Source organism: Amphiprion ocellaris, chromosome 3, assembly GCF_022539595.1.
Source record: "Amphiprion ocellaris isolate individual 3 ecotype Okinawa chromosome 3, ASM2253959v1, whole genome shotgun sequence".
Lineage (NCBI taxonomy): Eukaryota > Metazoa > Chordata > Actinopteri > Pomacentridae > Amphiprion > Amphiprion ocellaris.
The window spans coordinates 14313413-14331008 of record NC_072768.1 but is presented as its reverse complement, the minus strand read 5'-3'; the positions used below and the strand labels follow the sequence as shown (position 1 = coordinate 14331008).

The window sequence follows — 17596 nt, the reverse complement described above, 5'->3', positions numbered from 1 at the left end:
GCTGGAGCCCATTGTAGTGCTACTGAATGAGGGCTGGGAGACGGGAGGGTCATTGTCACAAGGCACGGTCACCGGATCAATATCTGAATTCATTAAGCAGCTGACTAGCAGCCATCAATATCTCTTCATAATTACAAGTTTCTGTGGTAGGAGCAGATGCCGTTCAGTGTGACCTTATTACCGGTTGGTGGCTAATAATTCCCTTGTTGTCCTTATATTGTCTTCCAAAACATCTGATATATAGAGAAGTAGATGTCACCAAGCTACATTGCAACATAGTTGATTACTGATCAGAGATGTCTAAAATGCACTTCTGCTTTATATGATTGCCCTATGTAAAAATCTCAAAGAAATTCAGTTCACTTCAAATTTGCCTCTGACATATCCTCAGTTCAGATTAACACACATACAGAAACTATACCAGGGTAAAAACAAACATCTGTACAAAGCAATAGAAGTCTCATATGCTGAGTAGGCAGAAATGGCAATTGTAAAATTTCAATATGGAAAAAAACAATAACTATACTAGATAAAAATGGAAACACTGGCTATTTAAAGAACACAGATCAGAGAACACATCACTTCAGGTGCTACCATGCACAGCCGACACCCAGACTCACAAACCTGCACCGTACAAAGTTAGTGAGCAGCTTTATTTTACTTTATTCAGCAAGTCTCATTGAGCTCAAAATATCTTTCAAAAGACAGAAATGAGAACAAAAGACAAAAATACAACATGACTGTAAGGCAGTTCAGTGACACAGTAGTTCACAGACACACAGTGTTATTGAAAATATTAATAAAAAGTGTCATACACACAAGAGGCCACACTCAAGGGCACCGTTCAAACAGAGCATTAGTTTAAAAGTGTTTCTGTCTCCGTGCACTTACCAGAGTTCCCAAAGTTAAATGTCAAAGGACTAAAAGTGAAGATAGATACACATTGCATTATTCTTTTTATGTTTTTGCTTATTTTTGCAGGCACAATTAAAGGTAACTCGACCAGAGTTATCTAGCAGCTAATTTGTATCTGTTGTCTCTGAGCAGAAACACACACACACACACACACACACACACACACACAAAACAACCACAGAACAAGAAGTACATTACATAATACAATGCAAAGTCCATCAGCATGAGATGAAATAGAATCAGTAAATACAATAAATTAAAGGGAATCATTGGTGGTGGCACTTTTGTGTTGACTTCAACCAAACCTGGCTGGTTTTAAACACGGTAAAGCCTCCTGAGTCTTTAACGTTTGTGGGGATGAAACTGCACTTCCCCACTGCTTTGACTGATACAATACATTGACCAAAAGCTGTCATCTTGAATTTAAGTACCCAGTCACCTCTAGTAGATGCTGTAGTCCTACCTGTGCTGCCACTTCCTGGATAGGCTAAACATCCTTAGCGGACAGGAGGTGCAAGATTGTGAATAATTTTAAATCATCAACTGTGCATCAGAGCAAAAACTGAGTAAATTGTGGTTTTAAGGACATTGCAGTAATGGTAATCTCTCAGCTTTTTATCTAATACTTTAAGGAGTGTCTGATATTAGCTGTCTGACTATACTGTCTTTGAGACTATGCATTTTTTAGGAGATCTCATCATTTTCATCGCCAGGTGAGGCTTCAATGGGTTGATAATCTTTGATGACCTGGTACAGCATCCTGCATGTGTAGCATATGAAAATATAGTGAAAAATATTTTTTAAAAATCTAGTTTCCTCTTATGACACTTCCTCCCGTGGACCCCTGGGGTCCCCGGACCCCCCCCCCATTTAGCCACACTTGCTTCTGGCCTGCAGTGTCTGCGCATGCGTGAGAGGGCGGGGTGGGCCAGGCCCCCAGTAGAGCCGTTGGTGCTGCGCTGCTGCCAGAAGAGAAGTTGGGGATCTACGGTCAGCACGCAGCAGAGCGGAGGGTCTCTGTGGGGTGAAAATGACACCACAGTCTGGATAAATGGCCAATTTTAAGATGAAATTTTGCCGGCAGTGGCTCCTTTTTGTTTTGTTTCTTCCTTTGTCAAGTAAGTACCTTGTCTCTGTTATTGATATTGTCGTTGTCAGTAAGCTAACGTTGACCACCTCTGCGGTCCTCGCACCCACAGTTGATGGTTTATGGTGCTCGTATTAACTGCCCCGTACAATGTGAACTGCTGTTGTATGTTACAACTGTTAAAACACAACGTTGTATTTTTCTCTCACATTGATTTACAGAATGTTCAGTTCTTTAACTTTAACTTCATGGTTATTTAAGTGTGAGTTACTTCGTTTGGGATGCTCACGTCCAGCTTTAAGTCTGACCGGCAGAAAACGACGGTGCCCTTTTAGCACAATACACATTAACTTATGACACAGATGCTATTTTTTATCACGACTTATTGTATGTTTGTCTATTGTCTATACCTTTTGTTGTAATATCCTTTAAGCTTTCCTATTACACGCTGTCAGGTAAAAATGTGTAATTGTTGCTGTGCATTGTTCCATTAAAATCTTGACCAGTGTTTCCGATCTTTTTCTGTAGGTGTTTTATGTTTCAGCGAGTTGTCCTTCATCACAGAGCCCAGTGATATTACTGTCCTACCAAAGGACCCGGCTGTCTTGGACTGCCAGGCTCATGGGCAGCCTCCAGTCACCATTAAGTGGCTAAAGAATGGAGTTAAGTTGGCAGAAAGTGAACACATCCAGTTTCTGCCCAATGGCTCCTTGTACATACCAAAGATAAAGCATACCAAGGAGGATTCAGACCAAGGGTTCTACCAGTGCCTCTCCCAGAACAAATATGGAGCTATCCTAAGCCAAAGATCACAGCTGACTATCGCAAGTAAGTATGGAGTTAGGAGGACAAGAAATACTCTGCTGCTAACATGGCCTGTATTACTGGTATCCACTCATGGGACCAAAATGTTCACTGGTGATGTTCTCTTGGTGGTATTGTCAACATGCAAGCATCAGAATGGCAAGTTCATGGATTATAAACTTGGAGATGGGAAGCAGATGTACCCCACCCCTCTCCTTTTTTCTTTACTGAGGGAAAACCTCTAAAACCCAGGCTTCCATGTCACTGGAAGTTAGCCATACCTGAGTTTAAAGCTGTCAGTTCAGTTATAGGATCATTTAAAGAGGCAGTTAAAAATAGATGGAGAGTCAATCTAAAAGCTCATAAATACTCCATAAAGAGTAAGTCCTAAGTCTGAGTATCTTTTCTGTGTTTTGAGAAAAAGCACCACTTGCACACTTATCTAGGTACTCTGCAAATATTGGCAAAAAGTTTACAAATTAGCCATCTCTCTTTAAATGTTTGTGGGATTGCATTGTCCCTGCAGACTATGGCTCTGTGTAATTGCCGAATGGTCCGCTAGACAGAGGAATCTCTGAAAGGCCATTTGCCTTTTAGCCTTTGTTTGGTGTGCCCCTGACCGCCCCAGAAGAAAAGGCTAGATTTCAGGGCATTTGTTTGTCCACATATCAGTGGACAGGACAGCTGGGCCTATTCAGTGGGCCTGGTCTACCATGGACACTTTTCACAGGTCTTAAAAGGGATATCCCATGACTGGTGTCGTGGAAACTAGCATGGCCTTCTGAAATATACTGATTTTGACATTGACACTGAGGGTATATAGTTTTGGCAAAGTCACCTAATTCTCAACAGAACAACATCATGCAGCTTTTACACAGGAAAAGATTTACAAATATAGAAGTGGGAAAAAATCTTCAAAATGCATAGAAACGCTTCTGTTGTTGTTGCGATTGTTCATGATCTATTTAATAGCATTTGAAATTATCTAAATTTTACATAGGTTGACCATTTAAAAATCTCAAAAGTTCAATGTTGGTCTGGCGTCCAGTCTTTGTCAGTGAAGGGGTTAAAGGTTCTTGGTCAGCTGTAGGTGGGGAGTGGAGGATGGGGCTCCTCTACACTCCCCTTCTGTCCAGAGGTCCTGGGGGTCAGGGGTCGGCAGGGGAAAGGCTTTGTGATGTCACAGACCTGCTCCGGCTGGGCTGCCCTGCTGTTCTTTCTCTCAGCCCACAATCCCTTTCACTGGATCAGCCCCTCTGTTGCCCTGTCAAGCAGAGCGCTTTTGTTAAAAAAAGGCCAGTTTGTCATGTGAATGGATGGGCCTGATACTCCCCAGAAAGTAAAGAGAGGAAGAGTGTGTAGAGCGTCAAAACATGTTTACATCCAGGAAGTGTTGTCCTTTGTGTAGTCACTGGACTACATCACCAGTGTCTACACCTCTAGGTTTTACACATATGTAAAATAGATGTCATGTCTTTTTTGCAGTACTTAAAAATATGTTAATACATACTTTGCAGCTGTATTTCATTGCTACTCTATCATTTAATATCGGATATAAATAACATAAGAATCACCAGGTTCTCTGTTGTGGACTACTGGTAAAATGACTTCGATCTGGCTCCCAGTTTGGCTAAAAATTGAATGGACAGGAGGGCTGAATTAAACTTTGACCTCTTTAGAGAAACCTTTGTGCTTGTGTTTGACCTAGACATTATTTTGTTCTTTGCAACAGAGGTGACCATACTAGCAGATAGGCCACACTTACCATCTGCATCACTAATTCCAGATAGTCAGCAATATATTGTTTTTGCTTTCTTACCAGGCTCATGTGCATTTTCATGATGCTCACCAGTCAGCCATGTTGACTGGAGACTGAATAGGTGACTAGTACGAGACTTCATGATCAGACCATTGGAAAATAGTTAAATATATTCTGACCAAGAATTTTGTTGTCATACCCTAAACCTATATTTTCAGAACAATTCACAAATCCATCTATAAAGGATACTAAGTTTTGGCCTTGGTTTAGGCTGAACATTAATTTGCTAAGCATAAGCAGGCTCACCAGTTAATTTGTGCAATATTGATGACATTAGATCTTCAATTAAAGGATGGCTCTTTAATTTTGCTGTCTCAAAGCTGAAGGTTTAAATGTGGACTTTCAGTTGGAGAACAAGGTATTGATTTTCTTTAACGTGATATTGACTTCCTTCGTTTTTAGAGAGGGGGGAGGGAGAGAGTTATCACCTTAATGAATGAAGGTCATTGGTCATATCTTACGGAGTGTGCTTCAGTTAAATGCAGGTTGGGGGTTGCTTATTCATGGTGATTATCAAAAGACCTTTTTAATGCACATAAACAAAGTGTGACTCTGCAAAATGTGCAGAGTTGCATAAGTGATTTTAAAGTAAGTAAATTTATACCTAAACATGTTTATACATAACATGGTCTATTGTGAAACATTTGCATACACACAGTTGCAAATTTGTGTGCTATAAAAGCAAAAAAATGGCATATTTTGCCTTTGCATGAAGAAAAAAGTTTACTTTCATATGTTAGAAATGTCCAACATTTTGTATTTCTAGTGTTTCCTGCAGTCATTTTGTATGCAAAGTGTATTGATTAGTTTTTCTTTCCTATAATAATGCATCATTCAGTGTCTTTCTTTAATTGATGAATTGATTGGACCAGCTGGTCAGAGGGAGACCTGATAGCTCATCTGCACAAAAGCAAGATCACACTGTCCTGAAGAGATCAATTCCTTTCATATAATCAGTTAACATCTATCAAAGTCAGGGCTTCGCATGCATAATATATAGTGTTTTACCACAGTAAAAGAAAATGCTTTATTTGCCTAGTCATGAAACAAGTACACATTAATTTTGTAATAAGCTAAAATACATATTTGTTGAAATGATTTATTACTGAAACTAGATCTTGACCAATTATTCATTCCTTTCCCAGGTATCTCAGAGTTTTTGTTACAACCTGTGCCTACTGTGGTGACTGAGGATTCTGTGGCACGATTCTCCTGTGCAGTCACCTCCAGCCCTCCTGCCACCATCACCTGGGAGTTCAACCAAAGCACACTGCCGCTGCAGACAGACAGGTGCCTGCAGACACTCTCAGTAATTTTAGGCACAGTAAACCGCATTTAATCCGCTTGTACTAGCAACTTAGAAGCAGGTCCTGAACTCTGTTGTTGTCCCAGTGTACCCTCCAGTTTGACCCTAATGTTATATTTGTCTGTTCTCAGAATAACGGTTTTGCCCAATGGAGTCCTTCAGATTCACAACGTACAACTGGAAGATGCTGGACAGTATCGATGTGTGGCAACTAACATTGGCAGCTGTTTAAAGAGTAGAGAGGCGACACTGACAGTCAACCTAGGTACAGTAACTGCATTAACTTGATTTTAGGAATGAGCTTTAGACCACCACATTCCATTGAGAACGCACAAGTTATTTTTCCCGTTTGATTTTTTTTCTGAAGATGCAAGCCCTATGCTACGTAAGAGGCCCAGAATCATTGCTGGACCTCAGAATGTGACAGTTTCCCTTCACCAAACTGTGGTCCTGGAGTGTGTGGCTACTGGAAATCCGTGGCCCATCATCTCCTGGAGCCGTGCTGACAGTAAACCCATCGATGTGTACAATGCCAAAGTGCTGGGCAATGGGAACCTGGTCATCACTGATGTCAGTTCCAAGCACAGTGGAATCTACCTCTGCAGGGCCACCACCCCTGGAACCCGCAACCACACTACTGCTGCAGCCAACCTCACAGTTCTCGGTACTGAAAACTCTTTGGTTGTTCCACCACATAGATCCTCAGACCACACCTTGTGTTCTGTATGCCGCAACACAACAAATATTTAGACAACTGATCAATGCCTGCCTTTAGCAAAAGTGTTAGGTGCAAGATACCACACAGTTAGTTTATAGGTAAGTGAACGGTGAGATAATTTTTTTTCTCATTCTCCTCTTTCTCATAAACCTCTGTTCCAGTGCCGCCAACCATTGTTGAACGACCTGAGAGTCAGACCCGTCCAAGAGCAGGCACTGCCCGATTCATGTGCCAAGCAGAGGGAGTGCCTACGCCACGCATCAGCTGGCTAAAGAATGGACAAGAGGTTCACTTAAATGGGAGGATAAAGATGTACAACAGGTAGTGTATAGCAGGAGTACTGTTCACCATCAAACACAAAAATGCTTAAATTGAATTTAATCACAACACGGTTTGCTGATTTTTCTTCTCCTTTTATTTCACAGTAAATTGGTGATTACCCAGATCATCCCTGAGGATGATGCCATCTACCAGTGCATGGCAGAGAATGAACAAGGTTCTGTGCTCTCCTTGGCTCGACTTATTGTTGTCATGTCTGAGGACAGGCCCAGTGCCCCAAGAAATATCCATGCTGAAACCATCTCAAGCTCTGCTATCTTATTGGCCTGGGAGAGGCCTCTCTACAATGCAGACAAAGTTATTGCCTACTCCATCCATTATATGAAGGCTGAAGGTAAGACCAAAGGAAACATGGTTAATTTGAATGAAATTAAAAACTCAGTCCTGCAATGGGAAGAATGAAGATGTGAAAACATAGCATGAGAGTCAACCGCAGAGACTCATATCACTTTCTCACATGTGATCAGCTTTCCTTGGTGAAGGCCATCTGTTGTTGCTGCACAGAGCAGAGGTCAAGAAGGGCTCAGAATGGCAACCCCACTTAAATAACAACAGGCCTAGTCCTCCCATTGTCCACTCACCAGCTCATACTGCCTGCAGTTAAAGGGACAGCATAACCTTTTAAAAATCTTACAGTCTAGCAAACCATTAATGTATGGAGATAGTTCACTTTAACCATTAAATTGACAGTTAAGCAACTCTATTAAGTCAAGTCTTTTAAACGTTTAATTGGGTGTAAGTGGTCTGGTTGCAGTTATTTGTGGCTTGCATTACATTGTTTATAGGAAAGATAATTCACATGCAGGAGCTGCAAGTGTTCTTTCAAAACATTCACTGTTTATGTGGTACATGCTTGTTAATTTTTCATGGAAGTCTCTTCTTATTTGGACAATGTTGTTTCATAACCTGCTCCATGATTTGTGGCATGCCAGGTCTAAACAACGAAGAATACCAAGTTGTGATTGGCAACGATACAACCAGTTATATCATTGATGACCTTGATCCGGCTCGAAACTACAGCTTTTACATCGTGGCCTACATGCCAATGGGAGCCAGTCGTATGTCAGACCAAGTCAGTCAACATACCCTGGAGGATGGTAAGCATAAAGCACTAAGACTTCCAGCATTCCTTGCAATAAATCACTCTGGTAGTTAAGCTGACATGCATGCAAGTGATGTGTGTACAGAGCACATTTTGAGTACAGACAGGCATGATCATACCATTGTTTGCACATTTTGCTTGTTTTTATTCAGCTGATTATAGCGAATAATGAATAGAATTTGTCACTTTAGTTTTTAGTTGTTTGTACTCTGAATAAATTTATCATCACACGTATGCCTAATATGATGTGTTTCTGATATTTTTCTGCAGTGCCTCTGCGCACCCCAGAGCTAAGTCTGACCAGCCAAAGCTCAACGGACATCAAGCTGAGCTGGCAGCCACTGTCAGCAAAGGTGAGCCGTGGTCGGGTGTCTGCTTACAGACTCTCCTATCGCACAGCTGCAGACAGCACTGTCTCATCTGTGGAGCTACAACAGAACAGTACTGAATATCTCCTGGAGGGCCTGCAGCCTGACACCATTTACCTGCTCCGCATGGCTGCAGCCACCCGTATTGGTTGGTGTGAGCCATCAGCTTGGACTTCACACCGGACACCGAAGACCTCCAGCAACAAAGGTAAAACTGATGAAATCTGTGTATTCTTCTTTCCTTTGCTTGCTTACTATACATGTACAGAATATTTATAAATGTACAGAGTACTTTTGTCACCTTATTCTTCAATTTCTCCAAAAGTTTCAATGCATCATTAAATTAAATCTTGAACTGAAAAGCATATATCTTTCCTGGGATAAGAACCTACCAAGTAAATGCTATAGAGTAACAGAATCACATAGTGCTAAAAGTGGCTCTCCTTTTGCTTTTGTCACATCTCTGTTTTGCTGCTCTTGGGATACCAAGAGGATCACTAGAGCTCATGCAGAGTGGCTGTCATATGACTAGAGTTTGCTCTTGTAGCATTGTCCCACAGTCTTTGTGTTGGTTACCCAGAAACCTTTGCCCTTCGCTGTCAGTGATGTTAGAGTGGCCTCAGTCACGGGTCATAAAGAGAGGGCCTCAGGCGTCTATGTGGGGGAAAGAATAGCCTATTTTCATGGCCTGGTGTGTTGGGGGAGGTTTTTTGACCACCAAAGCTATATTTCTTGTTCAAAAGGTATGGGAAAAATATCTGGTTATAGTTGCAGAACACCATGATAGGGAGTTTTAGACATTTTTGCTGTGAGAAGAGAGTGCAGAGAATAAATCAATACAAAAATATCCGTTTAAAATCTTTTACACCCTGAGTTCTTAATTTATATTCACACCATCTATCTAGCCCTTTCCTGCACCCATTGTCTTGTTGTTTCATGCTGTTTAGTTTTAGTCTTTCTTTGTGCTCAGTAATATTCAAAATGTGAGTGTGTACTGATCCCATGGCTGCTCTTTGTCCCCCTTAGTGCCTTCGGCCCCTATTCTTCAACTTGAGCCACTTAACTGCACGTCCATTGTGGCACGCTGGCAGACCTCCCCAGAATCTGTGGCTGTTGAGGGTTACCGGCTGTGTTATCATGAGGAAGGCCAACCAGAGCAGCCCAACATCCAGCTGCAGGCTCAAACCTACACCTACACCATCAGTGGCCTTGGTGAGTGATGAAAGGACAGTGGAGCAAAAGAAAACTAGATTTGATTGTATTTCACTCTTTCAGTGCATTTCTATCATCTAGACCTGCGACTGGATGCAGGGACAACAGAGAATGACCGATGGGTTCTCACTCAAATAGGTCCTTTTTGCATCGACAGTTTTAATTCAGTGGGCAGTTGGATGCTGCATTTGCATTTCGACCCTCTGTCCTGATCAATATGAGCTGACCTCTCTTGTCTAACCAGCAGTCCTCTCCAGTCTGGCTGCGTTATTGTGTGAGATCAGGCTGCCAGGGTTAGAGGTCGGGGTCCAGATGTCCCTCCCACCACCGTTTCCCATCCTGAGGACTTGCATAATTATGCCTGGCCATTGTGTTGTGTCCAGGGCCAGACCTGCCTTGTAACACCCTAACCAACACCCCCCTTTAGCTGGACACAGGAGCACACAAACAAACCCCCTTGGGATGGGCCAGAGCTGGACCGAGCCACTGACCTCTAGCCGTGAGACAGCGGTCTTGGATTAGGACCCTGACCCCACTGGTTGTGTGTGCTGTCTATGTAAATACCCTACAGCTGTCTATATGGAATATAAGCCAGGACCATGCTGATATATACTGTTATGCACTTAGAAACTAACACAATATAATTTTTTCCTTAAGCGCAGCTTGGTTCCAACTCATTTCCTACCAAATCAGTTGAAACTGCCCACACGTCTCTGTGTAGATTGCCCATGAGTGTTTCTCATTACATTCTATCTGTAGTAATAGCTTCATTGAAATATTAAAAACCTTCACTCTTTCAGTGTTGGTTGATAATCACACAAATCAGTATCACTGATGTCATACACCATAATATCACTGATCTTGTGTCTCTATGTGCTGCTCCAAGTTTAAGGCCTCAACACAAAGGCAGCAGGAAGACCGTGAAAGGGGAAACAAAAGGGGCCCACCTCCTATCCCACAGTCCTGCACCCAGATTCTTTCTGTTCTATCTTGGCCTGACCTGGTGACCTCAGACAAACCCCCCTGTCCCATGGGCCTAGGATCCCAGCAGCTGAACGCTGCCCCTGGCCCAGCCCCCACAGCAGGCCTGGACACACTGCCTTCGTTGGTCAATACCCAAAGGCTGACCTTTCACACTAGAGGCATAAAACAAATCTTAACGCTCCCTAAAAGCATCCTGATTTAGGTGCTGAGGCAATGGTAGTTTTTCAAGTTAAAACACAATGTCTGACTGTATATTTTCAGATGAAATGTTCCCTTCCCCAGGCCTCAGTGATTCTTCTGATTATTTTCGCTGGTACTTGATACAGCCTTGTACATCTCTACTTTTTTGTTGTGCTGCACAAACATTTAATCTCAACCACTGTTTCCTTTGAAAGTCAATTATTGCATTTTCAAACCCAGCTTAGAGCAAACATTTTACTGTTGTGAAACCTTTGAAAAGGAAAACAAGACAGTATTATTGTGTGATAATTTTCATAGAGCTTATTGATCATGTCACCATATTTACTGGGGCTCGGAGCTGGTCGATCTTTCTCCTGCTCCTTACACAGGACGGCGTATGATAAATGAGAAGTTGGGGTGACTCAGGAGACCATGTATTGTCCATGCATGGGGGATGGCCAGTTATGACCTGCAACCTTTCCCTCCTGCAGCTAATTGTCTATGTGTCTGTCTTTTTAAATAGATCCTGCTCTATTTGTTAACCATCAGTTTTGGCGTTTTAATGGTGATCCTTTCAGGCTTTTGCATTATTGTAGAACTCAGTTGACAACAGCTGCTCTGTTCAATTACTGGAATATCAGTTGGCAACCCTGAGTTTTTGTTTTAGCTAAATGGGCTAAAATGACTGAAACTTGATCATTTGTATTTCAGATCCAAGAAGAAAGTATCATGTCAAGATTCTGGCTGTAAGTAAAGTTGGAGATGGATATCAGACAGACCAAACAATTAGTACTCCTGGATGCGTGTGTAAGTACATTGGCCTAGAGTTTATTTCAAACAGCTTTACAGCCTAAGATGAAATACAGATGTTGATTGCATGTAAATTTGATATAAATTTGATTTCTGTTTGCATCATTCAGCGGCTAGAGACCAACTGGCAGCAGCCCCTCCACCTCCAGATCAAGTGACTGTCTTGGCCAGCAATTCATCTGCAGTGTCCCTTCGTTGGAACCGTCCCTCTTTCTCTGCTGGAAAGGCTGTTAGCTATACAGTCCGCTGTACACCTGTGGGCACTCATAATGCCTCTGCTATACGCTACCTGCAAACGTAAGAACCACACAAAAAACGTATATTTCACTTTAGGCAGGAGACATAAAGCTTATTTTAGTTTGGGCTGGACAAATACTGCCCCCATGATGTTACGTTAAATATTTACTAATAATGTAAATATGTTCTTTATTATTGCCTGCTAAATGCCCGTAATGTAAGACTGTTGTTTCTCCACAGAATCAAGCAGAGTGTCACAGTTCAGAATTTGAATCCAAACACTCGCTATGAGTTTGTGGTGCGTCTCCATGTGGACCAGATGTCAAGCCCCTGGAGTTCTGTAACTTACCATCAGACTCTGCCAGCAGGTAGTAAATTACCATCAGTGTAGCAGTATTTTACCATGACAGTGTTGCTTTTTGTGTATCTTACTGTTTCCTCTGATGAGATAATTGCATATTTTTGCTTAAATTTAAGAGTAAGTTGCTTATTTTGATCATGACTACTTTGTGTACAGCACCTAGCCAACCACCTGCAGGAGTGCGAGTAACACTGATTGAGGATGACACTGCTCTGGTGTCCTGGAGGGAGCCCACTGAGCCCAATGTGATGGTTACACACTATACCATTCTGTACGCCTCACAGAAAGGCTGGCTGTCTGGGCACTGGCAAAAAATACAGAGGGAGGGTGAGTACTTCACCGTATCATGCCACCAGTGATGCAGAAGCAACACCTCTTACAAAGATCTGTAATAATAATTGTCATTTTAGCAAGACATCCAATAGCAGAGCATTACATAGATGCACAATAAAAATATTGTAATATTCCTACATTAAACATTACAAATTTCCAAAATTAAAGCAAAAGACAAACTGAACAGTTAAAAATAAATGTTAACTGGGCAACATTAAGTCCACCAGTGTCAGTTTTCTAATATTCTAATCCATACTGTGGGATTCTGCTGCCATTTATAGGAAGTCATACGATGGCCCTACTGGAGAAGCTGGAGCCAGGTAATGTCTACCTGGTGAAGATATCAGCCTCCAATGGGGTAGGTGACGGGCCTTTCTCCAACATTGTGGAGCTGGCACTGAGGCGTGGAAACATGCACCGCAGCAAGAACCCCAGACATTCTGACAACTTCCCTGATACAACAGGTCAGCAACATGTAACACTGAAGCATACAGCATGATAGAGGTGTCTCATCTTTTTGAGCTTGACTCATTTATTGCATGAAGCTGGTAGTTATTTGGCATTTTGTTTGTAACTCATTAGAAGTATACAGGAATAGCTATGGCTCAGGTAAGAGACCGGTTGTCCGCTAATTGCAAGGTTGGCAGTTTGCTCCCCAGCCCATCGTGTGCTAAAGCTTTATTGGACTGTGTGTGTGTGTGAATGAGAGACAGGAAAGCAACACAGAATCTAGTTAAGGTAAAAAAGAGGCTATATAGTTTCCCATTTAAATGTATACGCTGGTGTTTGTGGTCTTAGCCTGAAATGAGATGGTGGGAGTGGTCCAGCTATACTGTAACATTAGTGTCATGATGCCACCTAATTTTGAGTCTTAATCTTAGTTTAATCTGTGTGTTTTGTGTTGACAAAACTGCATTTTCACAGGGAGTTGATGCACGTCGTTGTTTATTGCTGGACAAACTGCAATTATGGGATATAGTATGGTTTCACAGTCTTCAGAACAAGCAGTCCATGCAGAGTGAAATAAGGTTTCTCTTGGATAGGAAACAAACTAGGAGACATTGTCTGTTTTTATGTTTTTAATTGACATCAGTTTAATTTGTTTTTGGATATTAACCTTAAGTTTTCAAGTTTTATACTTTGATTTACTTTGATTTTTTTCTCGAAATTATTAGTTTTAGTTTATCTTAAAAATGTAGTTCATAGCATTTTTAAATTTTATTAAGGTACTTGTAGAATTAAATTTTTCTTTATGATTGAAGCTTAGTTTTCTCAGTGCACTTCAAGTATTTACCATGAACTACAAAGAACAACACATGAATACAGAGGTTTGTAGTAATAGTCCAGAGTAATGGTTACATTTTCTACAAGTGTAATCATTCGGCTGTATCTAAATGGTCTCTCACAATATACCTGTTTAATTATTTCCTATGTGAAACACTTTGTTGTTTATCTTGCAGCATTCTCTGATGGTCTCTATCACATAGACCAGAGGTCTATGACAGGGATCATTGCTGGTGTGAGCATCGCCTTGGCCTGTATAGTTATGTGTGCCTTGATCCTGATCAGCAAGGGCAGACCAAGGTACTGATTCTAATTATTTGGAATATGAAGAAGATTTCAGAATTATGTTATAGGACATAAGAATTCAGTTTCTGATTTTTGTTTATTGTCCTTGTATGATAAATAGAAAATCCTCCAGTCCTAAAGTGATTGCTGTGGGAGCTTCTGAAGGTCCACATGGTGCTTTGTCCCTAGCCAGTGAACACCATACAGAGAATGTTGAGGCCCTCATACCAATGATAAGTCATCACTTCCTCGATGCTAAGGTGAGACAAACAAAACAGTGAATGAGCTTCAGATGATTGCTGGTTTCAGAATGTTTATGTTCAGTCTAACATTAAAAACTTTCACATATTTCTCCTGTGTTTCCTCATTTGCTCCAGGGTGGATCTAATATTATTATAAATAGTGCTGGTCCTCTTAGCAACAAGAATAAAAGCAAGAAGTGGATGTTTTTCAAGAGAGAGATCAGAAATCCAAATGAAACTGATGTAAGTGATGTGACATTATTCTGGTCGTCATCAGGCTTTCTTTTCAAGCAGATTTCTTTTTATCTGACTTTTATCTTCTCTGTCTCCTCAGGTTGAAACAAGAGCCAGCTTGTATGAAGCTGGTAAAACTGTTCTGAGATATGAGGAGCGTCTCGGCACAGCTCCCCTGCCGCCTTCGTCCAGGGAGATCATCTATGGACCACTCCACTCGGAGAGCTCTCACACCAGTGAGGGCAGTCAAGAGACAGGAGACTCCGGACACTACTCCAATGAAGAAAGCAATGAAGAGATGAGCAACCCCTCAACCAGCCAAAGCTCCAGACCTGAGTCTTTTGGGCCAGACAACGCTACTTCTGTAACTAAGCTAAAGCAGTCTTTCGAAGTGGAAAACGAGGCAATGTTGAGCCGTCCCTTCCACCACTCTGTCCCTGATGCTTCCTGGCTCAGCAGCACAGTGGAGGGCTCTCATTCTGCCCTGCACACTTCCCAGGCAGCCAGCTCCTGACACCACCTGGCCTGTACCTGAAGCTACGCCACTTCTACCTCCTTCTCTTCCTCAGTGAAGCCCTTTGGATATTTCCTGAGAGACGAGGGATCAGGAAGCCAGCTGCTGCAACGGAAGAAATGTGCATTTGCTTCAGACCTACCTCAGGATTTTGTATGAATGTTTGTTACATTTTGTTTCCATTTTTTAACAACTTTCTACCTGTTTGTCTGTGTTTGGCGTTGTCTGTCCTAAACCAAAGCTCACCCATGATGAATGTTAAAAAGAATGTCAGAAATGTATTGATACATTTTCGTTATATTTAATTTCTTTCCACTGGAGCGGAGGGTGTAGTTGAGCCCTTCATTGATATCTACCTCAGTGTTGTTTTCTTTATATACATTACTACCTCCTTTTCACCACGTATTGTGCAGTATTATGTCAGACTCAGGGGACAAGGTGAAAACATTTCATTGCCATGTCTTGTTACCCCTGTTAGGGCATTATTATTCACTTTCTTTTTTCACGATTGAAAGAGTTTTTGTTTGACATTGTTTGTCTTTGAATGATGTATGTTGTGAAGACATAAGTGCATTAGGTTTTGCCAAACTATTTCAAGCTTTATTACACAACGTTGTTTGGCATCGTCAGTGCACTGAACTCAAAGCTTTAACATGGCCTTAATATCGAAAGGGCTTTGCATACTATAGATGATGAGATCCAAAGACGGGAGAAATTGTACCCAAAGAGTTTTTGATAATACAATAGATATTCTAAGGCAACCAAAAATATAGTGGGTGTAAATTAAGGGTGCGTTTGCCAAAATATTCTTCTTGCCAATGATGTACATTTCCTTTAGAGTGCTGGTTTTCTCCGTTTAGATTTTATCAATGCTTTATTCTGGTGAAAGCTTTAGCACAAGTCTCCTTGGCTTGTGTTCAACTTGCCTTCTAGACCATTGCTAAACACAGCGGTGATGCCGATGCTATTATCCAAAGAGTTGTCTGCTTCCTCAGATGGGTATGGCTTTTTATTCAGTTGATCCTTGGTACGATGAGGTGGAAAATATTGACACATAGCCAAAGATCCAGTGTGTCTTGCCAGTGATAGATGATATTTATTCTTTGTTCAGAGAATCATCTGTCACCACTCAAAAATACCGCTGTATGGGGAAGAATTCTCTTTCTCTCTCCTTAATATTTCCTGTCCAGGTGTGACAGTGAAGGATTCTGACTATCATAATGGAAGCCCTATGTGTGAAGAGCAACATAATCAATTTTTATACCTTTGTAATACAAATAATCCTAACCAAAGAATCTTGAAGTCTCTGTTATTTAGTGATTTTCTTTGGTTTTCATTTACATTATATACATTATTTGCATTTAAACACAATATGATTTCCAATGGGTTTCATTACTAGAAAGGCCTTTTTACATAGTTCTTGTTTTTTAAACTTGAGATGTCAAAAACTGTTTTGCAGTCTTTTTATCACCATGAAATTTCACCTAAATGATGCTTAGACTACATTGTAAAATTTTAATTTAGATTGTTCTTTTTAGCATGATGTTGTAAACAAACAAAAAAAAAAACATTTTCCAGTCTAATGTGACATTTTCAAATGGTCTCATGTTCAAAGTTTGTCTGTGTAATGCATTCATGTACACGATTAATTACAAGAAACCACAGGTAATTTTGCTGACTTAACTCCGGTTACAAATGTAGATTTAGAGCGTAGATTTAACTGTTATTATTTAACTTATGGTTTTCTTGATATTTCTGCTTTTGAATACCAAAATACATCTTTTAAACCAAAGTGAGCAACAAAACAAATTATTTTACATGTTGAAATGTTGCAACAGACTTTTTTGATACTCTCAAGATGATCGGAAATAGTAGATAATAAAATTGTTCTTGGGAAAAATATTTTTGTGTTTGACATTGTTTTCTTGAGTTGTGCGTGTGTGTATGTATGTTAGGTCCGTGTATTTATCTGGCAATTGGATTTTCCGTTCTGAAACGGGTATTGAAAAACAAAAAACGAGTGGTTATTTGATTTTCGTTTTAAAATGCAAAAATTAAAATTGAAATACAAGGTGTTTTTCCTTTTCATGATCAAAAAGCGTCTTTGAGTTTTTGAAAAAGCGCTTTATAAATAAAATTTATTATTATTATTATTATTATTATTATTATTATTATTAAAAAGGGTCAGTTTTAAACTTTATCTGATCTCAGGTCACTTTAAAACTATCTGATTTCAGGTCAGTTTAAACTTCATATTTATCTGATCTCAGGTCAGTTTTAAACTTCATCTGATCGCAGGTCAGTTTTAAACTTTATATATATATATATATATATATATATATATATATATATATACATAAACCAGTCCTTTCATGTAACAGAACCAAAGAAACCACAGAAAGAAATCGCATGGTTTAAATAATAATAAATACATAATAAAAAGAAAATCAATACAAATCATT

The 17596-nt window shown here is 40.5% G+C and overlaps 1 protein-coding gene across 1 annotated transcript; it reads left to right on the top strand.

Annotated features, from left to right (window-relative positions):
• The first annotated feature begins 1898 nt into the window (after window positions 1–1898).
• Window positions 1899–17023, top strand: LOC111577275 (protogenin B-like). Its single transcript, XM_023283447.3, has 19 exons — window positions 1899–2033; window positions 2531–2830; window positions 5771–5915; window positions 6063–6196; window positions 6299–6595; window positions 6811–6970; window positions 7075–7322; window positions 7921–8085; window positions 8361–8666; window positions 9485–9670; window positions 11546–11641; window positions 11755–11941; window positions 12122–12249; window positions 12399–12569; window positions 12857–13039; window positions 14036–14159; window positions 14266–14404; window positions 14522–14629; window positions 14721–17023. Exons 1-19 carry the CDS (start codon window positions 1967–1969, stop codon window positions 15132–15134), a joined length of 3558 nt encoding a protein of 1185 aa, XP_023139215.2. The 5' UTR covers window positions 1899–1966; the 3' UTR covers window positions 15135–17023.
• Window positions 17024–17596: the final 573 nt, after the last annotated feature.

Excerpts from the sequence above, each read along its gene's own strand:
- LOC111577275 (XM_023283447.3), top strand. The coding sequence starts at position 1,967 with ATGGCCAATTTTAAGATGAAATTTTGCCGGCAGTGGCTCCTTTTTGTT. Across the intron at positions 6,197-6,298 it reads GACACTGACAGTCAACCTAG|ATGCAAGCCCTATGCTACGT; the intron begins GTACAGTAACTG and ends TTTTTTCTGAAG. Across the intron at positions 14,160-14,265 it reads ATCAGCAAGGGCAGACCAAG|AAAATCCTCCAGTCCTAAAG; the intron begins GTACTGATTCTA and ends TATGATAAATAG.